The sequence below is a fragment of the Epinephelus lanceolatus genome, chromosome 9 (assembly GCF_041903045.1).
Source record: "Epinephelus lanceolatus isolate andai-2023 chromosome 9, ASM4190304v1, whole genome shotgun sequence".
Taxonomy (NCBI): domain Eukaryota; kingdom Metazoa; phylum Chordata; class Actinopteri; order Perciformes; family Serranidae; genus Epinephelus; species Epinephelus lanceolatus.
Window position 1 is genome coordinate 37,797,327 of NC_135742.1, and position 24,082 is coordinate 37,821,408.

Sequence of the window (24,082 nt, forward strand, 5' to 3'; positions counted from 1 at the left end):
CATTGTTAGAAGACAATTACAAACTTAATTTCACTTCACTAATCAATCAAATAAATTCTTTCAACAAGTAATCAAGTAAGCAAAAATTGGTCACAGGAATGAGTTGATTTGTTAGAACACTGACACTTCTGGAGCACAGGTTTATATAATCTTTACTGTTTTGATGTTTTCAACCAAAACAGAAATAAGTGTGCTAATATTTCATTACAGCATATTCATTACATTTAATATGGTAAATATTACAAATTCATAGTGCAAATGTGAAACTACACCTGCAATATGAACCTAGCTCACTTTGAATCTCTGAATGCAACAGGTAATTAAAGAATGGGTTGAGTCTCAGTCTGTGTAGGAGTGCTTTACATCTCCTGTTTTTTTTTCCATGTAATGTCTGTTTCAGTGATTCTACAGGCCAACAGTGACATGGTAGTATTTAATTTATACTAAAGTGTCAGAAATGCACTGTCACATCAAAGTTGACAACATAACATTATAGCTTATTTTCTTGGATGTTGTATTGCTGATAGCAAACGTGCAATATGATCATTGCAGCTCATTCCATAACACAATAGCCCAGTATCTCTTCGTCAGCAGCAGCGTTCCATGTCACAGATCCCATTTGATTAGATAAGGGATGTTGTTTGTGGGAAGAAAATGATCCACATTAGGAAATGATAATGTTGACATTGCGGGATTAGAGTCATTCCTATTCATTTTAAAAAAAAATTAATCATTGACAGTAAAATTGAACTCTAACAAAGACCATAGAACTGCTGGGGCTTTGCTGTCTTTCTCAGCTGACTGAGTGACTCCTCCCTGTCCTGTAGATCCTTAAAGTACTGATGTCATAACAAGTCCCACCCAGCCAGCCACACCAGCCCTGACCAACCGGTTTCACCTCTATGTAGGAAGGCGGTGGTAAGGCTCGAACACTGCTCATTTCCTGCTGTCATGTGAGACAACCTTTGCAGGCTGCTCTGAATCATAAGCAGTTAAAAGCAATTATGACAATTTTGGAAAACAGTCTGCCTGGAAGTCTTTAGCAATTATGCTAAAAATACTGTCTATTGCAATACTGAAAACATAATTGGAGTGAAAAAGGCCTTATGACTTGGAATGAACCTTTACAGCAGGTTTTTGAGAAAAGCTTTTATTTCTTTTAACAATATACATTATTTGTGCGGTGGTCAAGCAGTTAAATAATCTACACACAGGAGAAGCGCAGAGAGTACAGAATAAAGGAAAAGGCAAACGCTACTAAAGGAATAGAGGCAGATTTGACCTTTGAACAGTTCCTTATTTCATACTGTATTTGCTAGAAAATGAAAAAGAAAAAAAACTAAATCTAAATGAGAGCATGTCACAGAGAAACATCACATAATATACAGTAAAGGGTAAAAGAGATGAATAAGGAGAACAGCAGCCATTCTCAAACATACAACATCCCATTGCTCATTTCTCCTCAGCGGCCTTGTCTGATGATGATATCTGACATGTCATCAACCTTCACCAGCTCCAAATTCTGTAAAAAAACAAAACATATTCCACATTGTACACAACAATCAGTAGACATGATTACATTTTTAGACAGCCACATGTTCTTATAAGACCACTTAAGTTACACTGTTTGTAAGACATAGCAAAAGGTTTTGTACACATTTTACCCTTCAAATTAATATTTTAGTGGAGAACACTACTATGAGCAGCCGAATACACTACAGTGTGTATTAAACATGTACAAATTTCTTTAGCTTCGAGTACATTATAACACTTAGAGCAGGAGCAAAGAAAGAAAAAAAGAGTGGCTTTTTTTTCTCAATTATTTATATACAGTGTTGCCTCAGTATTGCGGTTAAGGTTACTTCGAGTTAAAAGTACTTTCGGGACTTTTCAGAACAGTGAATCATACTTGATGTTGATTTTCCTCAAGAGACCAATGTACCTGCCTGAATCAAACGGCATTATAAGTCCACACAGATGTGTAGACATGCCAACAAACTTGCTTTGTCGAGGTTTCAAGATTGGAGCAAGTAAAAACAAACAACAAGGTTGGACGATATTGATAACATGATGAGAGCAGCCTCAACAGCAGCATCTATCTTGTCCGTAGTGGTCGCCATTTTTATAACTCCTCACTAGGTTTGGCACACAGCTTGACAACTGTGTTAGTCCCATCCATGGAACTGATTGGCTAATCGTTAGTCCCCCCACAGCTCTCACTGGATCGATTGTTTTCTAACTGAGAAACTGCTGTTTCATGTCACATTGCCAGACTTATCAGTCAACATTGTGGAGTGGGTGGATTTAAAGGTCTGGACTCAGGAAACAGCCACTTGGCTGGCCCAGAACAAAGACTGAAACCAGTCTGTAACAGCTAGCCTGGCTCCATGCAAAGGTAACAAAATCTGCTTTCAACTCTAAAGCTCATTACATAACATGTTATTTCTCATATGTTTCATCTGTACAAATTTCAAGGGGCAAGGTTATGTTATGCACTATTTTTTGGCTGGGAGAAGTTGTCTGGCAGCCATTGAAAAAGTTGCCACTCCCAGCCAAGAAATAGTGTGGCACATGATCCCTTGCAATACCACAAATTGGCAGATTTTTTCCTCTCAACACTGTCAGGCTAGCTGTTTTTTTTTTGTTTTTGTTTTTTAAGTTTTTTACGCTAAGCTATGCAAAGCAGCTGCTGGCTGTAGCTTCATATTTAATGGACAGATATGAGAGTTGTATCGATCCTCTAATCTGACTCTGCAAGAGACTAAATAACCCTAATCCTCAAAATGTTGAGTATTATTTAACATTTTCAAAATCTTATACATAAATATTTTTTTCCTGGACTTTGACCAACACAACAATGCAATTTCCTTTTTGCCTATTAAAAACCCAGCCATAACAAAAAAAAAAAATCACCTTTTCATTGGCAAGATGAAGCAGAGCGACAAAAGCCAGAGGCACCGACAGATTCTGAGCCATCGTGTTTGGTAATCTGGACAAGACAGGGACAAAGAGAAGAGAAAAAAGAGAAACAGGCATAAACAATAAGTGTTACATTCCATCAATCATGCTCTTCAAACCTAGCGCATTTAAGGCCCAGGACACATGCTGCATCTTTAACTTCCTGGAAAACACAACGTTGGGTGCTGGGTGCTACTCTTGTGCCTACTATGTGAGTGCAGAGCTGATCTTCTTCCAGGTGTTGTTTGTTAAGCGTGTATTAGGCCTACAATGTTCTTAATGGGATTTAAAGACTGTGGCCAGTCTTATATTCTACATATCAAACAAAGCAATGTATCTCTCCAGATGAAAATAATTCTTTGCAATAATAAACACATAAAAGAAGATTGTATTTGAATCTACGCCTCCATATATTATTGCTCCTCATTAGTGCTAGGCCATGGCAAGCATGGTAGGAGGTCTGATGGTACCTTTGAAGAAGTGTCTTTGTGGTCTGACTGAAGACTTTCTCCCCACACACTTGTGGTTTCTCCACAGTATCCACCTCCTGTAGGGAACATCATGGTATGAACTAATAAAACAGACTAGTACAATGAGCAGTACACAGATATACACATCTGAATTTTTGACTGGCTGCATATCTACACTACCCACCAAATGTGAGCAATGAACACAGACCAGAGTTTCAGTCAGTCGGTGTAATTTACCTCTGTGGGTTTTTCTGGGCTTTCAGTCAGGAGAGTCCACATGCCGTTCTTGAGTCGCTTCATGTCCATTTTCTTTGCTGTCTTAGCATAGTTGATCTCAATCTTGTTGACCTACAGAACGCACAATAATGTAAGTATAAGCGTGGAAAAACTGCTGGCAAAATTTTTTTTATCATAATTAGTCCAATCCATGATGAGTACAATCATTTGTGTAAGGGCCCTGACACACTAACAGGTCCACAGATCAATGTTGGGCCGTCAGTGATCGTCTGTTTGCTCTACTTTCCGCAGTGTGTCCCGCACTGTCTTTTTTTTGGGGGGACAATTCAGTATGCTGAATTAGCGTCGGAGATGGTGGAGCCCGTTGGTAAGTGAATCACTCTAACTGGCAGTTCAGCTCAGCACATGAGTTGAGAAGAAAAATGAAAGTGAGCCAAATAAACAAACGGCTAAAGTCGAGAGGACGTGATATCGAAACAAACTAGTGTCTTGACTCTGTCCTGTCTGTCCTCCGGTTTCCATTTTGAATGACAAACACAGACGACTGCTGCCTGCTAGTACAGACAGTTATTTCCTCTCACACAGGCATAAAAACGTATATGCTAGGGGGCTGTTGGCTGTAATCTTTGCGGTGTGGTCAAACGCAACTTTCTGGCTGAGACACAGGTGATGTGAAGCGATACAGCAGTAACAGTCACAAGTCGCCGTGAGTTCTTTGATATCGGTCTTTGATATCTCGTGTCTGAGCCTTAAAATGTGCCCTTAACCTTCAGGCTTCCAAATGCCTAGTTCATACTACATGACTTCAGCTATGGTTTTTCACCTGCCATCAGTGTTTGGAGCTCCCCGACAAAAGCCCCAGATCAGAGCACTGTCGCTGTTGGCTTGGTTCTCATAACTTTGCACTCGGGAGCTATGTGTGAACTGTTCAAAGACACGAGCCAAGAGGCTCTCAAATGTATTGCAGACGTTCCCCAGATATCTAGTGTGCTAAATGCTAGAACCTGTTGGTGAGCTACAGCCAATGAGAGCGCATACATGGATTGAAAACAGAGACATGTGGCGCTGCGGCACTTTCCAAGGTGACAGAGGCAGTGGAAGGGAAGGTGGACTATTGCACACAATGTTTCTGTAGGTAATTATTATCCTAATAACTTTCTTGATATGCTGTTTTGTCACTTTTTGACTCTGACACCAGCTGGACCCCACGTTGTATGGACCTGTGCATCATGACATACTCACTGGGGATTCCTCCTGGTGAAAGATCTTGTAGTGTGTGACCCCCTGTTACCGGTCATGTATTGTGAAAACTATGATGACTTCAAGACTCCCAATTGCAAGACAGCAAGGTGTGTAGTGTGAACTGTGCAGCAATCTGACGACTTTGAACGTTGTGTAGAGTGAACTTAAGTATTTTGTCAGGTTCAGAGTTACAGACTGTTAAAGATATCAGGTACTAAAATTGTACTCTAAGAAATTTTGAATTCACCATTGTACAAAGTTGCCATCTACAGTGCACTAAAACCTTGTGTTATTTACCCTGTGTGGTTCAGGGACCAGATCCTCCTCCCCATAGGTCGAGATGCCCTCTAGAGCTTGAGAGGGCGGTGGTATACTGTCACCTGAAGGCTGTGTATCATCTGAACCAGCAAACCCTTCGACGTCATCATCACTGTCTGCCCCCTGAAGAGAAAGATGGACAGATATGCCAAAAGATTGAAAATCTGAGATGTGGTTCCTAATCAGTTTTAATTGCTGATGACAATCCTCTATCTTTGGTTCCTTGGGAGATAGAAAGTCCTCACATTTAACAGTACAATATTTGGTTTGCCAACAGAATCATCCAACAGTGGAAGATGGGCTGATCAATCACAGGTTTGATCATGGTAAACTGCCATATGCCCTAAAGATCCTCCCTACTCACCCACTCTCAATCCCTCTGCTGGGGTGTGCCATATCATATCTTATTATACCAGTATTAATCTTAATGTGATTAAAAAAGTGTCACATCATGATATTAACAATATTGCTTGCAGTGTGTTGCGTTTCTGTCATGACTATGTGCACTAGCAACCAGCGTAGCTTGTGGTGACGCTGCTGGTTTGAGGGTAAGAGAGAGATTCAATAACATTAAAGGGATGTTTTAGATCTTTTAAAGTGGGGTCGTATGGTGTATTTACCCATAGTCAGTATATTATATACAACAGATCTCAATCAGCAGGCCCCTATTTGGAGAAGCAGACTTGAGTCTGACATGCAGCTAAGCAATGTACTGCTGTGGAGTGGTCAGCAGCAAAATGTATTTTAGCTCCCTAAAAAATAACATTATTGTAAATTCATGTTTTATGGCTGTTTGGAGAAATCTGCCTTCGGGGGACTTCAGCCAGATGGCCCTGACGTTTGAGAAAAAGATCATGGTTTGGGTTAAAATAAAACTTCCAGAGAGGGCTCTCTGGCAGAAAGCCCTGAGGGTTATTGTTCTGTTTTGTATGTGTAAGTGGAGTCAGTATAAAGTAAACTTTACTGAACTCAAGTGGTTACAATAATTTATATTATTTATGTGTTGTTTTAATCTTTTATGGCCAAAAGCAGAAAAAAGGGGTGGCAGCTTCTTCTGTAACAGATTGTGATAAATGGGCATATAATATTGTCTCATATTGATCACAGGCCCCTGAATTACATCAAATCGAAATTGTATAATGGTAGACTTTGTGCTATCAGCAAATATTGTATTGTTGTCCAAAGAATCGATATACAAAAACCCCAGTAAATCAAAAGCCATACAAACAGGCTGAGCTCAGACCTGAAGCCCTGGACAGAAGTTGGCTGTGTCATTGGCGTTGTTGTAGTCGTAATCTCCAATGCCTTCTCCAAGCTCCCCAGACAGCCTCTTCTGGCCTTCTTGACTCAACTAGAGCAAAAATAAAACCAAAAACATCCTTCTGAACACAACACAAATAATCTTTATTTAGTTAACACATCACAGACAATCTTTTTTAGTTACAGATACTCAGAGGATATTATATGATGACTGCTAGCATGTCTTTTGTGGAAAGTCAAATGTAAAAGGCTAACGACTGCAAGAATTATGAGATTGCTGTACATTTTTTCTGATCCTTGTCTGGACTGAATTGATAATGATGTCATACTTCAGCCAACATACAACTAATTTCAGTGCTGAAGTTGATGTCCATGTTTGTGCTGTTCTACCCGCAAACTCTTCCATGAGCTCTGTCAGCTGACAGGAGTAATGAAGACTCACCGAGCTGGAGGGTTTGAGGCTGAGCTGGGACAGAGTCTCTGGGGGAAACTGGAAGTCTGCTGGCAGAGTTGTTTTCTTATTGCTTGCACTCAGGGCAGACTTGGTGTTAGTGGTGGCAGCCTATGAAAGGAAGGCAGACAATGTCAGATTCACTTCACATTCTCCTTTTGTTTTGTTTTTTAGATTTCCTACATTTTTTAACTCACAAGCTCTTAATTTGACTGTACTGGGGAATTTTGGTCAAATTGCTACAGGCAGTGACACTGCTCATTAACTGAAGATTTTTTTGTGTATTGTGGAGATATGTGCCAATACATGCACTCAGTTAAGCAACTGTAGCTGTCTCACGTGTTCATAATGATTGAATAATGATAATTCAAAACTACCAGAGTAGCTTAATTTCCCGAATGTTGTCAGTCCAGGATAAAGTGCTGTGCTTGGTTAAGTATTCATCCTTGTTCATGAACAGCTAAAACCAGACTTCCCGAATGTCAGGAAGACCTCCAGAGCTGTAGCTGTGACACCAGCTGCATCAAAAATAATTCCCAAAGTGGTGGCTGTTGTGTTGCTATGGCTACTACACCAAGTAGTAACACGTTATAGCCTTGATGCCTCCACATTTTGACAGATGAAACATTGTTGAGATGGACCACCTCTGGCTCTGTTGTTGGACCCTGTTCGTTGTTTGTTGGTGACTGAGTAACCTAGATTAAAATGTTGATGATTTGACACAAGACATTTTTTTAACTTAAGTTTATAATGAAAGACTGTTATGATTCCAGATGAGAACATGCAGGTTATTAAGAGATCATTATGATCTTTTGGTGCATTTGTCACAGTTCAATTTTCATAATTAAGAACTGTCTATATCTATACATGATAAAATATACGATTAAATACAGTACAAGGTATGTACCCTAAAAATGAACCATTTCAAATGTAGTCGGAGATACCCCTGAGCGAAAAGACATAAAATCAACTAAAAGATTTTGACTGTTAAAAGACTGTTGGAACCAAATTGTCCGAAGGTAACAACACTTACCTATCAGCACCTTTAAAACTCGCCAACACGTTATAGCTTAATTGTTTAATTTGTACAAAAAAGAATTAATTATTGAAATTTGATACTTCTGGACCGAGCAAGGTTTGCTTTTACCTCATTTCATGTTTTTATGCTTAGCTAAGCCAACCGCTGGCTCTAGCTATATATATATATTTACCTTATAGATGAGAGGAATAATCTTCTCATCTACCCCTTGGTAAGAAAGAAAATAAGCATATGTCTCCATTATCACACCAATCCTTAAAAACTGTGAATATGTTGTGTTTATACTATGTTGTGTACTTACTCTTGTGGTGCGGAAGTAGGTGTCGAAGTTGACATCATCATTGAAGTCTATTTCAAAGGTCTTTTTGGGCTTCCGTTTACGCGTCTCCTTGTCGGGCAAATGGTCCACTATGGCAGATTAAGTACACAGAAACATACGGTGAGACAGATAATTGTTACTCTGCCCACATTCAGCAGGAGAGGTCAACCATCAGAAAATCATGTCACCTGTTACAGAAAATGTGAAAGCCTAATGTATCCCTTGAATCACAGAAATAAGCCTAATGTGTATACATAATGTTGCAGTATAACACAGCATCCAAATGCATTTCTGCTACATTTCTGGCATTATATATAAAGGGCTGACTAATTGGCTGAAACTAGAATCACCGTGGTAAGCTCCACATTAAGACAGCACAAAGAGAAGAAATGCAGCAGGTTGAGGCCACATTGGCTACGGTTACATGATGGCTTCTCATTCGGAATGAAATAAATCTGAATGAAATCATTCGGAATTAAAGTCTTTCCAGGTAGTTTACATGGGAAATATTCATTCCGAATGAGGGTTTACAAGGGAGATCAGTTCAATCGCCTTTATTCAGGTCTGTGCAAGGTTTGGGGCAGGGAAGGTTTCTGATTGGATAGGGGGCGGGGCGGATGTTACGTGTTTACGTTTACCGGAAGAAAACACTGTAGTCCTCGATCCGGATAACAAGATGCTTGACGACGCCGTTCTTAGTGCCATTTTCAAGCTTGTTTTGCTTATATTCTTGAAGCAGCAGTACGACAACAACCTTGTTCTGCTAATTCTTCATCTGTTGAGGAGGAGAAGGGAGGTAGAAGGTCGAAGAAGGGAGATAGAAGAACGTGCTGTGGCGAATGGAAATGGTGAGTGCAACAAGTCAGACTGCTCTATCTCAGCCCGTTGCTATGCAGCCCGTTGCTATGCGCGCTATATACGTCATCGCGCCAGAAGGGCAAGGAAACGAGCATGCGCAGAAAGACCGGAATGAACTTAAAGAGTGTATACATGCACACAAAATTTTTTCATTCGGAATGACGAACGGAATAAACCACCCCCTTTAATTGAATTTAATTTTCAATCGGAATGACCGTTTTTCAATCGGAATGACCGTTTACATGACCACTTTTAATCGGAATGGCCTTTCATTCCGATTAAAAGTGGAATTAAACTGTGCATGTAAACGTACTGACTAACTCCCATTACAAGACATTAAAAGCAAAATATGTTTATTGTTTGGTTTTAGCACTAGTCTGCCTACATATATCAAGTCCATGGACAAATAATAAGCAACATGTCTTGTTCAAGAGCACTTGTCTACTCTGACACCTCAATTGTCTCTTATTATGTGTTAAACTATAATATTCACTCACACTTGTGCTTTGGCTTGAACTGCCAGTAGCCGGGTCCAGCCCATGTGGCCATGGTCCTGGGGCTGAAGTATGAGTACTCCCTGGGCTGAGAGGACAGCTGTAGACACATGGTGGCGATGTCTCCTTCTCCGATAGGAATCACATCTCTGCATCACCATCACACCAGCGTGACAAACCATTCAAACCAACATTAAGAGTTGGGTTTTGACCCATTCAGTATGGTCTAACAAACCAAATACATATTCTCCTAGTAGTAATAGGCAATGCAATTACTTTACCCCCAAGATTACATAATGCATTTCAAATTTGCAAGCTTAAGTGGGCATTAAGAAGAGGCTCTCTTCCTGTATGAAGGACATTCTCTTATCCTAACACAAGGTATAAACAGCAATAGGAAAGCAAAGAGATAGAGTGCAGACAGAGACAGAAAGTTGAGCCTAACACTATAAAGCAACATCAGAAAAATAAATTAATCTGAAGGTCTGTGGTAAAAGAGTTCCTCTACCTCTCAGCTGAGGACAAACATTATTGTTAACCAACCTACAATTCACCATCTTACCTTCCTTTGCCAGAACCAGAGGCCTCACAACCCTCCTTGTATTCCTTGTTTTTCTCCTCACAGTCACCCAGTCCCTCCTCATAGTCAGCGTCAAAGTCAGGGCAGTCATCTTCTTCAGGCTCAGGCTCAGGCTCAGGCTCGGGCTCAGCGTTCACATCAAACACGTGTTCGCCTTGCTTCATCTTCTCCAAAAGCTGATTCATGGTCTGAAAGAAAATGCACAGTCACACTGTCTCTGTAAATAAAAGCATGCAGTTGATTTGACTGAACCATATGGCCGTAGATCCTGAGCTGCAGTCCTAGAGAAGATTTCTGGATGTTAAATTGGTTGTCACCGTAGTCTCTGCAGCATGTTGACATGCACATTTTAACAGCAGATATCAGGTGATGCATGCATTGGTCTTTTTTGGTGAAGTTTTTTAAAGGTCATCTTGATGCGTTAGCACCCTGACAGTAGTGTCCCTTAGACAAGATCTTAACAACTGGGCACTATGGTTCCAGCTTTGAATTGAGAGCCTGTAAGTTCTTACCAACATCTGCTCCTTTTTCTATGGAAAAGTGTCTGCTGTTTTTTTTAGCATTTGTGTACTTATATATCTGCATACTGAAGACTAGGACTGTCACTTTATCAAAAAGGGTGTATAACATCTCCCATCAATTGGCTATCACACACAAAACCATTTTATACCAACATCACTGTCTGCAGCAGGCAATAGAAAAATGTTAAGACTTAGACTTTTTAATACCTTATAAAAAGTTTACAAAATATTGGTTAGACTAAGTGTCAACAAAATTAAGCAGCAAATCCATAAACACAAGCAGTTTAATAAATGGCTTGGTCAGATCTGCAGGATGGAGGCTCCGCTACCAAATTACAGAGCAGAGTGACATTTAACACCAAGTGTAGACGACTGCCAAGTCCAAGCACAAGAAGAAGCAATGTCCAAGAACAATTCACTTGTTCCTCACATTGTGAAACAAGCCAAAATGCTTACATGCAATGGATTTACTGTCCCTGCTACTCCACACAATGTAACTTCACATCAGCACTGAGATGGTCACGCATGCTTATAGCACTACTCAGACATGTTAAAACTGGTAATGTAAAGAGAATATGCTTAACAACAAAGGATCAAATGACTCTGTATGAATGTGTCGTTTCCACCTTGAAGGATTACAAACATTTGAGAGGAATTGCTGGTTTTATACCACTTAATCTGAGAAATTCCCTCTGAACAATTTCTAATATCCGGCCTAGTGGTTAAATGGTTTCTCTGACCTGCTCAGGGTTCCAGCTAGTGAAGGAGAAGTCCTGCAGCGAGGGGCAGATGGCACTTTTCTCCTGGGAGCGTTGCAGTCCAGCTGTCAGAAACACAGCACAGTCAGAAGGTGGTTTACCAATTTTGCCAAGGAGCAGCTCAAAAGATAACACAAAGCTAGCTACACTGAGGTTCAGACAAACACTTTTAATAGGACAGTGTATAATGACTACCTAAAAGTTTATGTTAATGAAAGAAACCATAGTTTTGGGCCTGTTAAATGCTTTTTACCCATGAATGGGGATGCAGGGACTCCCTGTGGAGGTGGAGGAGAGTACGAGGGTCTGGACTGCAGGAGGGTCATGTAGGAGGGAAACAGCAGCTCGCAGCGACTGTTCTCGCTGAAGAGAACTGACAGGAAGACGCCGGCCGTGCTGCTCTCATCAAAAGATGAGGCCATCCGCTGAAACATGGGGTCCACCTGGGTGGGTGAGAAAGACAGTTGATCAAGTCAAAAACAGTAAAATGACCTTCATTTATATTAATGTCCTTTGGTTATTTGATGTGAAGATCAGTTGGGTATGGAAAGGTGAGGCAGTCATAGTGGAGACCAAAGGTAATGGTTTGATGAGAGCTTAGTGACCCAGGTCTAATAAATTTAATTATCATCAAATATGAACTTATCAGTCACCAGTCATTCAGTGGATATCAGGTCATTATGAAATTTTAATCAAAGATAGAATGATATACTGCAACTGGAGGGATGTTGCCTTAAGTGTCCTCTGATACTGATACATCAGATCAATATAGGGGCTGATATTAACATTTCATCAGTTCTACAGTTCTAAATAAAAAAAAAACAGCACTGTCAGTGCAATGCATTGAATTAGCCAATAAAATGAGAACAAGATGAGAGGTGGGATTGGTGCATCCTCTTAACTTGATTGTAGAAAACAAGTGTCACACACGTTTGGCTCCATATGCATTTTTTAATTTTATTTTGATGGGCCCAAGGGTCGAAACAACAAACGTTTGTTGATCTAGAAGAAGAAGAAGGCCCAAAGACCAAATATCATCAAAATAAAAGAAATGCATATGGAGCCAGAGTGTTTTCTTGTTTTCTACATTCAAGTCAATTGCCAGTTATCAGTACCTCATTATAATTCTTGGTGTGTGTTACTTTTATATTCTAAGCATCCTCTTATCTTAACAAGCAGGGGAATTCATATTAGCATATAGCCCTGTTCAGCCAAAAGGTCCCAGGAACATTCTCTTTGTATCTACTGCGTCTGAAGAATAAAGTATTATGTGAACCCTGACTAACTGCAATTTGTCCAACAGCACAGCTGTCTTCCTTATGATGGGTGTCATCCAAAATAAAATTGTTCTGTTAAGATAACACCATACCTCACACTTCCTCTCAGACTCGACACTATTGATGTTGCTCAGGTTCTGCTCTACTGTCTTCTTAGGAGGTCTCTTTTTCTTTGGCTGTTTGGCAGTCACTTCACTTGCTGCAACCCCATCATTATCTCTGTCTTCCTCCACACCGTGGTCTGAATATGCACAAAAATTGAGAGAAACAAAAAGCATAAGTCTCAGATAACGGAGCAATGTGAGCAGACAAAGATTTACATCCTGTAGTGCAGCCGAAACAATTCTGCGTCATATCTCCTGTGTAATTCAGTGTATTCAAATGAAAGTCCACCACACATGAAAGTGAGAGAAAATCACATTGCTCTCACCTTCTCCAGGTTTGGTCTCTGCCCCCAGGCCACCCAGCACTCTGTAAGCATCAGCATGAACAGCATCCACCCTCACAGCATAGATCTTTGTACTGGCATCTAAAGTGCCAGCTGCCACCTTTAGGAGGACAAACACACAAGCAAGAGTCAGGTCAAGTCAATTTTACTTATATAGCTAAATATCACAAACTACGAAATTTGCCTCAAGAGGAAACGCAAACATACTACACACTGCATGTAAAATAAATTTACTAATCATGCATTGTTACCCCTAAGAACACTGCTCATATATATATATATATATATATATATATATATATATATATATATATATATATATATATATATATATATATATATATATATATATATATATATATATACACACACACACACACACATATATATATATATATATATATATATATATATATATATTTTTTTTTTTAATAATTACAATAATCCCTTCAAACTTTAGTAATGCATCTGCAGCTCTCATTAAGTTTACTCAGGTAACTGCAGATTGTTCAAATAAAACACTGTGCTCCATGGTGTATTTTCAGACTTGAATGCTCAACTTCACTGGATTCAAGACCTCTAAATGATAAGGGGAAACTGTTTCTTTGAAGTAAACTTCACCCATCTGATATGAAATGAAAAATATCCAAGTTACTGTACAGCTTTTCACATTTTTGGACAGCTGACTACAAAGTCTGTGTGCCTAGGCTTTTCAAGGTTAAACAGGATAAATAGCTTTAGCAGATAAAGTAAGATACATTTGATTTGACTTCATTAAATTATTCAAAAGTTCAAAGACTTCTGGGGAACCGAGGGAATATCAAAGGCTTGAAAAAAGTAGCCGAGATAAAAAAACCCTCAAACCTTGAAGTTTGTGAGCTCAGAATCCTTCTGTTTGAGAATATCAGCCATGTAATCAATTAGATGCAGACCAAAGGCATTTTTCGTGGTGATTTTCTGTCAGAAAGAACAAAATACATTAGTCTTTGATTTATTCCTTTGAAGTCTTAACTCTCTCCATTTCAGAAGTAACAGACATACATCTTAAATAAAGGGAAAATGTAAGACAAGGAGAAAACACCATTACATTTCCATTGTAATTATTTTAACACTCCAAAAGGCAAACTGTGTGAGACAGTGAAAGCTTGCGCTCTCTCTCCCTCTCTCTCTCTCTCCCTCTCCAGTGCACACATACTCACATTCTCAGTGGAGAGTTTTATGCAGGTGGAGTAATGCTCTGAGATCTGTGCATTTGACAGCTTGGGCACGGCAGCAGGTGTCCCCGAGGTGCTGCATACAAAAATTAGATTAGCTTTAAGAACTTATGATACATATTAGCAGGGCAGGAAGAAAGTGGCGATGAGTAAGAAAGCCATGGTTTTAAATATTTCTAGAAATCAAAGTCATTCAAACGCTACATGACAGACTGTCACCAAAGTCCTGCTCAAAACACAGCCAAAAGCATGATTTGCAAAACCTTTACCTCTACAGCTTACCTATGAGCTGCAGAGTCATTAAAGGAGGAGTCAGTAGCAGCCTGAAGGTCAATGACTCTTGACCTTCGGCGCTGACGTCGTTCCTGCTCATCATCATTGCCGGGAAAGGCTGCCAGCAGTGGAGTGCTGCAGGCTGCAGGGGACAGACCCTTGTTCTTAAATGAGGACGACGTCCATCCTGAACGTATATGGGAGGCGGGTGTGGAGGCTGCACTCATTTTAGCTGAAAAAAAGAGAAAACCACAATAATCTACATGTTGGCACAGGCCCAAATTTCACCTTTAAGAAAAATAGTTAGGATCATGTTTTCATGTTCAGAAAGATAAAAATAAAGTAGGTAGCAGAATGTTACACATACTCAAAGTATCTGCAACTCATTTGTAATGTGTTGTTTCAATGCATTTGATAAGCTGATATGACAATGTTCATTTTAACATTTTTAAGTTGAGTGGTTAATTGAGCATGGAATTGTACGGACAGGAGAGATAGAAATATACAGTATTTTGAATGCGTGTATAGAATTACTTGCAGTGTGAGAGACTATCGGTCTTAGAAAAGTGGAAACTACCTACGTTTTTGTGCTTATATTTTACAGTTATATTATAAAGCTAAATCTGACACGCTTCTCTTCTCAGTGAGGTGCACACAGTGATTCATATCATGTAAACGTAACGATGTGCATCTGCAAATTAACTTGTAATGACAAAGATTAGACAAGTTTCAGCCTTCACCTTTTAAGGCACCAACCTTTTCCACCCACAGAAGGTGCCACATAATGTAACTTATGTACCAAAACTTAATGGGCTACGCATGTAAATCCTGTATCTTTCTGGTGGAACTTCACGTTCACTCATAAAGAAAAGGACTCCAGCGGGCTCATAATGTTAAATTACCTGGAGAGTATTTTTTGAGAAAGAAAAATGTTTTGTTAACACAGCATATTTGCTAAGGTACCATACCGGTCTAATAACATGCTGAAACCGAACAAAACAAACGTTGCCCCAGCTCTATGAGCTAAGCTAACTTCGCATACAACTTAGCATAACAATGCTAGCTTCGGCTAGCATTAGCTAATATAAACGTGTTCTCACTATCATTGTTGGCTAACTGGCTTACTGACACACAAGAACTTAACCACAAAACTTACTTGGTCCACTAAACGTACCTCGAAATGTCTAAAATCCGATGTGGCTTTGCTGCGTCTCGTTATAATTTGTAAAACAGCATACAGAAAACAGACCGGAGTTTTTCTTCCTGGGCAGCGTTTGAATTTTTGCGCCGGACGGTTTACGTAACAAGACCATACGTCATGACGTTAACCACGCCCACTCAGAGGTTTTCCGTTTGACTCACTAGCTGATCAGCCCAAAAAATCATTGTTTTATTAGTAGACTTGTAGTTGTTGTAGTAGAGAAGTAGCAGTATTGTATTAATCTGTTCTTTGATAGCCTATCGTTTCTTTTCATTTTATGATTCTGTTTTTTAAAATACACTTTTCAGACTTCATCAAGCTGAGTTCATGAGATTCTGCTCAGTATTTTGTACTACATGAAAAAAACCTCATTGTGTAATAGGCCTGTTTGTTTCTCCAGTTAGTGATATGCCTTGTTGCTGCAGCTGCACTTTCACAATTGGTAACAAAGCTGTTGATAGCTCTCATAAACACTTTATCCAGACATTGTATTACGTGACACAATAATCTGTATGCACATTTCCCCCTTCTTTGTATCACTTGATTCTTTTGATTGCATTGAACTAGGTCATGATCATTGATAATTTGATGAGCCCTGTGATTCTCTGAGTGGTCTGTTCTTTCAGCAGCATAATTATTAGGGCAGCGATCGGAGGTGATGGGAAAACGTTGCTCAACCGTGTTTCTTATAATCCTGCCAGATCAGGCAGGATAGGATGGGGATTGAAGGGCACTCAGCTGTGACTTAGTAAAATAAAACTAATACTGTGGTTCAGTTCACAGCAGAACAAAACAGGCATCACTCCCACGTGCATCATTCTCACTTATTTCATTAAAATTGCCTCTGAGACAAGTCAGCACACAAATAAACAAACATGTAACTGCCCCTGTAGGCCATCAGTATCATTTTTAATATGTCAAAAGAGACATACAATGACATGTCCTAGCTGCAGTGTTCCATTGCATTTACCTTTACCACCATACAACAGATTTCCTTTTGACATCTGTCACTTGATGTTTAGTCAAAGTTTTATGACTTATCTTTCATCAGTATGAAAGTTGATATTGTTGTTGTTGTTGTTGTTTTTTAACAAAACACACCATTTACACCCAGCCAGTGGGCGGCCTAATGTCTCTTAGGGCTTTCCTTGTTTTCTAATAACATAAAGTCACATTTCATCAATTCAAGTGGAAATCTTCATATCTGATTCTTAAAATGGAATATTACTACAATGAAGTTTCTGTCAATCACATAACAAGTACAATAATTCATATTATGTAAAGTGGCAAAGATATATGATTCTTTTTAATGTCTTGTCTTGCTTATTAGAGATAAAATTTGATGAAACATTTTCTGTTGCCCAATGTGGATACACTGTATTTGCTCCCATTTGCTCTGTTGTATGTTTCTGTGGAAACATTAATTTCCCAGGCAACTGGAATATGTGTTGAGAGTCGACCAGAGAGAGTATGTTAACAACAAGAAGAGAACCACAGCTGCTCACTAGATGGCAGTAAAAAATAAGGCTCCACTCTGGCAAGTAACAGTACTGGTATGGCATTTGTTGCATACCCCCTATTTGCTGTAAATTAAAAACAATTCCCCCAGGACAAAGTATGTCTTTGCAAAAATAATAACTATCAAAATGTATTTTTCCATTTGAGTGCCTTGGATCTCCAAGGATCTACATGAACAGTAAACACTGATTTATATGAAACTCCCTGCTTCCCAAAGTGAACCGTTTGCTTTCACTGTTTCAGCCAACATGTGCATCATTGATGTGCAAAATTTCAGGTCATAAAGTAATTTAAACTAAGTCGTTTACTCATGTGACAAAGTCTCAAGTCCCTTAAATCTTATCTTTAGTTCAAGTCATGTGTCTTTTCATAATGGTGCCTAACTACCTTTGTTCATGCATTCATTTTTAAATTCTTTCACAAAGCACAGTATAACACCACAGAGCAAAAGACTGATGTAAGCCCCCTGACTGAACTTCTGTGTTAAAAGCCCCTGGGCCTGGAATTATGTATGTGATGTTAAACAAACCAAAACATCATTTGTCATCTTACACTAGTTTAAGCTTGTGTATACATCCAACAAGAGCAGAAACAAATTCCTAAAAATTCCCATTCTATTAATCTTCTGGTGGAAGACTTTGTAGTGTATTTGGTCCTGCTTTTGGTTTTAACAATAACACAGGCAAACCCTCTGTGTATGTGTGTGTGTGTGTGTGTGTGTGTGTGTGTGTGTGTGTATGTGTGATGGGAAATCTCCAATGCCTCTAGAAGCACTTCAGTGTGATATATGGTTATGGCATTAAAACTGAAATGACAGTGTGTGTGCAGAGAACATGCAGGCCTTATGTTTAAATCACATCTCCATAAACATGAGAACATGCATTCACATATTCATGTCAGCATGAAGCAGTGCCAAACAAATGAAAAGCATTTATCTCTTCAGCTGAAGCCTTGGCTTGTTTTAACCAGCCCATACCATTTGATCGATTTTCCCATTGATGGGAGATGATGAGAATTATTAAATGACTCATCTTTCTCCGCCCTCTGTGCTTCTCTCTCATCCTAATTCTTTTTACTCATAGACGTCAACGCGCTATTTTTTAACAATGAACCTTGGTTACGTCTTGTTCATTTTAGTTTGACCTCTCTTCTCCACAAGTGCAAACTCGCTAAGGCCTCAGACACTGACACTATGCTCTTGTTAGCTCAGGGTTAATGGGGCACTTAACTTCTAGCACACTCAAACAATATGCAGTGCAATAAGGGCCTATGCTAGATTGAGTTAAGTGTGCCTGGCAGAGGCGAGGATGGGCTGAGGTCCAAGTCAGTGAAGGAGATATATGTACTGTACTGGTCCAGTGCTTTTAATGAAATTACAAAGCAGGGGTGTGCTGTAAACGGGTACACAGTGTTGTTAAAACAAGGGTAGACTGAAGCAGTGGAGCAGTGTCAAAGAATACAGTGCTAGCCATTTGTTTTAACATGCTGGGAACATCAGATGTGCCAGGGTCAGAAGAGGGAGTGTCATAAACAATATATGATAATAAAAGTCAAATGGAAATGCAGAATGTGTTGCCATTTTACTGAAAAAAAATAAAAATCTCTGGTAGTTGTGTTGAATGTCCTCAACTTTGTGGTGATAACAGCCTCATGCACTTCTAAATGTAGGCTACAACTTAACATCTGAACAAAAATTAATTCAAATATGTAATTAATGTGCATTTGTGGGAAGCAATGGTGGAAATTGTTAGATTTTAACATTAGTTTCACATTAGGCAAACCTTTTTGAAAGTGAACATCTGTGAGAATGTATACCCTTGAGGATGCACATCACTGCATGGATAACAGGAAAAAACGGCATGTAATGGAATCATGGCGAAAAGCACAGGGTTATAAATGGGATCACAGCCCAAAGTAGCCCAAAGTAGGAGACCAGTCTGAAGAATAAAGATAAGACAGTTGCTGTCACATAAACCAAAAAGAGATAACATTTAAAAGTTACCTTGGGGGTATTTGACCGCCAGGGGGTGGCCACAGCAGACAGATGCGTCTGCCCACTGTACACTTCTTGCTAAGCACCGAACAGCAGGCAGACACTGTTAGAGACTATCTGGGCAGCTAAAGAAACAGATATTTCCCTCAGGAGTTGGCAGAGACCATACACAATTCAGAATGAGTGATAATAGCTGTTTTTTGACCAAACAGTTCTGGGGACTCCCTGAGAGAAACTTGCTACTGCTCCCCCAAGAACTACTTAGCATCAAGGGCTTTTTTTTCTGCTTGCATTCACACTGCCAGTAAGAACACTGAAGTGATGTACTGTAAGCAGGTCGGCAATTGGTATAGCACCGTCACTTTTGCTTTGCAGAGTCAAAGTCATGTTATATTTCCATCGTCGCATATATGCTCAGTTAAACCTGGACTTCACTGTTGCTCCATTTGTCCGTGTTTTCTTCAGTTTTATCGTTTCAAGCAGGTGTTTGTGTTTTGTGTTATCTGTTGTTGGACTGCAAACGGGTTTTTAAAAATGGTAGTTGCTAGTGCTGCATTGGCTGTGTTTGGCTTATAAATGTACACGCACATTTGGATCAGTCACCATGTCACTCATGGTTCCTCATGTGCTGGGAGAGTACCTACCCTGGATTTATAAAGAGAACTGGATGCAGTGTTGGAGGTGAGGGCCTGTTCATCCCTATAAAAGTTGCTCAGTGTTGCATTAAGCCAAAAAAGATCAACTTCCCGAGTCTAAAATTAACCAGCCTCTGCATCATTGGGCCCATAGAGCAAGTCAGTTAGAGAGTTTGCTGGACGAGCAGCTAACTTCTTGTTTAGCCCTCCACCATCTTGAATGGGTATAAAATAATGTAGTTGTGCCGCTCTTCCATAGTTTTGAAAGGTTATCTGACGAATGGATCCCGATAGTAAAAGTAATCATTTCATGGAGGTTGTGATGTCCCCAAAAATTTATCCACTGATTTACAGGCGTCTTTTTCACAATTTAAGTCAAAACAATTAAAGGAAAAAGTCATTTTGGGCCCAAAGGTGTCATGTGACAGACCTGGAAGTCTTAGTTACGCGGTTTGGTCACTATGTGAAATTCAAAGCCTGACAAACTTCTTGGTGGGCCAGTACTTACTCTAGAATAGGGGTTAAAAAAAGTCCCATGGTGCAGACACAACAAAAAGGGGGCTTCATAGAACTATGTTATTAAACTATGAAAAACTTCTTCCAGTCTGCAAATGCTTAATGTTGCTCTGTAATGCTGGATGTGTAAATAAACTCCACACATTCAACACACTAAACTCACAGAGAATTTCAGAAAATGCAAAGCACCTCCTTTTACGTCAGCTTCCCACTTCAACATGTTTTATAGGTCTACTTATGTGTGAGGCAGCTGATGTCTTTGGGAAAGCTGCTGGCTCTCCGGGAGAAAGATGCTAATTCCATCACCTCCACTGTGTCTATGTATTACATTTTGTAACCTTTTTATCCACAACAGCTGAGGTCTGGGATTGTCAAATAGCCAGCTGAGAAAGGTTGGCTGTCCCGGAGAGATGGATGTATGTGTAACAGAGAAAATTCGTTTTTTTGAGACAGCATGTCTGTCTCTGGCTCTTTTCAAAATGATACATACACACTTACAGAGACTCACAGATGTGTACTGACACATGAACATGCAGGGACTCAGATGTGAGCAATCCCTCGCAGACATGCATGCAATATATTTCCACATTAGTATTTATGCAGTGTTTACTTGTGAGGCAGCCTTAATCCATGAAAAAATTAAATGACTTCTATGAAATTTATAACATCCTTTCAAATATTTTGCTGTATACCAATGGGAAGTTGAGGATAAATTGAGCACACTCTGTAATGGCCCCATAGAGCTCCATCACCGATATCTGAATAACCCAAGAGTGATTCCATGAATACTGATGGCTCATATCAGGATCGCAGGTGGCAGTAATCCAGATATTGATTTGATTTCTTGATCCACTGATTAAAGGTAAAAATTGTGATTAGCAAGAGTGACGTGATCTTATTTACTGTCCAACCTGGGATTCTGCTTTACGGACTCGCCCACGGCTGATCACATGGAAAATCTAAGTGTCAGCAATCCACAATCCAGCTGTCGATTTTTATGACAGCCGTGCAGATGGAATCAATGATGCTCCCGTGTGCACCATAAAACTCTTTAAATGGGGCCAGAGCTGCCTGGGATTTATTGATGATACCATCTGACTTTTCTTCACCAGAATTTGACAAAGAACACGTACTATATATTGTAAATACCTCCATCATGGCTTTTGCTTAGGAAATGTGTCAGGTACTTTATTGTTAAAGGGACAGGGACTGAACTACACCTGCCGACCATATCAAGGTCTGCCAATTGTTCCAAAAACCCAAAATTTAGAAGCCCAATTAGTAAAAAAAGAAAAGACCTGTAAGACCGAGAGCAGGGAATGTATACTTTTTAGAGAAATAGGACTTCTGAGCAATTGTCATAAAAATACTTTCTACATGAGGGTCTGTGTATTATCTTGAGTAATTGCTGTTGGATTTTTCACATGTATTTTAGTTTTTTGTTTTTTTTTTGGCGCTTTGAGCATCACAAGCAGAGTGGCATCTAGATCTATTATATTGAAGAGAGGGCAGACATCTCTACGGCCAATGTGTCCAACACTGTGCAACTCACATCAGAACAATCTAGATTAATAAATGGCACTAGAGGTAAGAGAAAAAAAAATGGATTTTTGAGTTTGGGTTAACTGTCCCTTTTATCAGAGATTTCGGCTTGTTCTGTTGTTGAAATTACTTATGGTCACTCTGAAAAGGAGATATGGAAAAATGCCTCAAGCAGAAAATAAAATAAAGGTGAATTACATCTCCCATAGAGGGCTTCCATCAATGCAATGTGTAATAGAGGGGAGCTTTAGTTCCCAGGCAACAGAGCAAGATGAATAAAGACCGTCCCATTTCTATGGTTGTGTGGGATAGGCCAGTGATAAAGCACCTACAATTTCCCATCAGAGGGTGAAGGAGAAGATAAAGAGGAGCCTCATACTGTAGCAGCTATCTTGGATGTAATAGGCCTTTCTCACCACAGACATTTTGACTTGTCATAGTAGGAAAAACACAGGTGGTACTAGTAACACTTTACACCATTCATTCTCCACTTGATTTGTCCCTGAGAATGAGGCAACCCTGCATAGTCCTTTTAATTAAAAGATGAGACTAAGCACATCACCAAAAGTCTGTATCGCCAGCTGATTAAGACAAGCATGCAGGGTTGGTAATTCAGGGGAGCTACAGGGAGCTCAGCTCCACTGGAAGACACATGAGCTCCTCAGAAAGCCTTGTTTAAGAAATTTAGGGAGCTCTAAAATATTGTAATTTTTGGTGCCACTTTTTTTATTTGCATAAATGTATTTTTTCCTGTATATGTTTCAGTAGCGTATTTCAGTTCACCCCAAAATCAAAAATATTTTTTTTCCTCTTATGTGCCATGTATCAGTCTAAATTGTTTTGGTGTGAGTTGCAGAGTGTTGGAGATATTAGCCGCAGAGATGTCTGCCTTCTGTTAAGTATAATGGATGGCACTCGGCTTGTCATGCTCAGAGCTTTTATATATCTCCCCTGTTTACATTTTATCAAGGCTGAAAGTTACACGTAATTAAGGACGGGCTGCTTTGAGTGACAGGCTGCCTGCCAACAGTGTCCTTGGCTTCTCAGTCAAATGCACCCCTTGCTCCTCCACAGCTCCAGCCTTTTGCCCAGATATGGTCACTTCTGGTTCCAAAAAACCAAGATGGTGACAGCCGAAATCCCAAACTTGAGGCTTGAAAATGGGAGTCACTTACCAATGGGTGATGACACTGTAGCTATGTCAATTAGTTTCACAGTCTGTAGCACTTGGCTAGTGGTGCTCTTGTTTTCAGAGGTGTCAGGTGAGCTAGCAATAGATGCATGCTTCCTTCTGCACGGTGATATGGTTGACGGGTGTAGTTTGGTAGAAAGAAAATAGTTCCTACAGGATATTGCTTAAAACAAAGTCTGTGGATTATCCTGAGTAACTGGGTCATAATTTTTGGAAAGAGACATTGCTGTTGAGATTTTCAAACATATTTTTTGGTGCTTTAAGCAACACAAGCCAACTGCCATCTGGTTCCATTTTACTGGAAAGAAGGCAGACATATCTGCGACCAATGTTTCCAACATTGTGCAACTTACATAATAAACAATTTAGATGATAAATAACACTACAGTTCAGAGAGAGATGTATTTATTTTCAGTTTGGGGGTTAAGTGTCCTTTCAAGGGATAGCTCAATGTGTGTGGAGTGTGTGGTCGACAGAGAGAGAGAGAGGATACACTCAGCACTGACAGGTGCTGGCAATCCAAGCAGACAAATTAAAAGTAGTAAAGCTGTTAAGTGGTAGCAAATGTACACTGTAGGTTTCAGTTTGTCCATAAGTGTCCACTGTGGCTCCACCCCAAGTCTTGAGTTAAGTGTGTCTTATTTTTTAACTGGGTAAAGTGAAGGTGTTAGTCATGAAGTCAGCATCAACTTCAGCCTGGAGGCAAAAAAAATTCTCCCCTGTGCTTCCTGACTACGAATAGCAATCCAAAATAAACATAGCAATGAT

At 39.7% G+C, this 24,082-nt stretch overlaps 1 protein-coding gene across 2 annotated transcripts; it reads right to left on the bottom strand.

The window, feature by feature from the left end:
* Window positions 1–1,134: 1,134 nt before the first annotated feature.
* ncaph (non-SMC condensin I complex, subunit H) lies at window positions 1,135–16,018 on the bottom strand. Of its 2 annotated transcripts, none has more exons than XM_033618919.2 (18): window positions 15,892–16,018; window positions 14,727–14,949; window positions 14,430–14,520; window positions 14,095–14,187; window positions 13,213–13,330; window positions 12,875–13,023; window positions 11,759–11,948; window positions 11,488–11,570; window positions 10,209–10,414; window positions 9,650–9,795; window positions 8,277–8,383; window positions 6,928–7,047; window positions 6,469–6,576; window positions 5,205–5,348; window positions 3,666–3,776; window positions 3,429–3,505; window positions 2,914–2,989; window positions 1,135–1,522 (listed from the first exon to the last, which is right to left on the bottom strand). In XM_033618919.2, the coding sequence occupies exons 2-18, from the start codon at window positions 14,942–14,944 to the stop codon at window positions 1,463–1,465; spliced, it is 2,097 nt and encodes a 698-aa protein (XP_033474810.1). In that variant the 5' UTR covers window positions 14,945–14,949; window positions 15,892–16,018; the 3' UTR covers window positions 1,135–1,462. The 2 variants fall into 2 exon arrangements, with proteins under 2 accessions (XP_033474810.1, XP_033474811.1); XM_033618920.2 differs by having other exon boundaries at window positions 15,874–16,004.
* Window positions 16,019–24,082: the final 8,064 nt, after the last annotated feature.

Coding starts and splice junctions, on each gene's coding strand:
- ncaph (XM_033618919.2), bottom strand. CDS start 14,944: ATGAGTGCAGCCTCCACACCCGCCTCCCATATACGTTCAGGATGGACG. Junction 14,521..14,726: donor AATGACTCTGCAGCTCATAG/GTAAGCTGTAGA, acceptor TTTTGTATGCAG/CACCTCGGGGACACCTGCTG. Junction 7,048..8,276: donor CCTACTTCCGCACCACAAGA/GTAAGTACACAA, acceptor TTCCTTTCATAG/GCTGCCACCACTAACACCAA.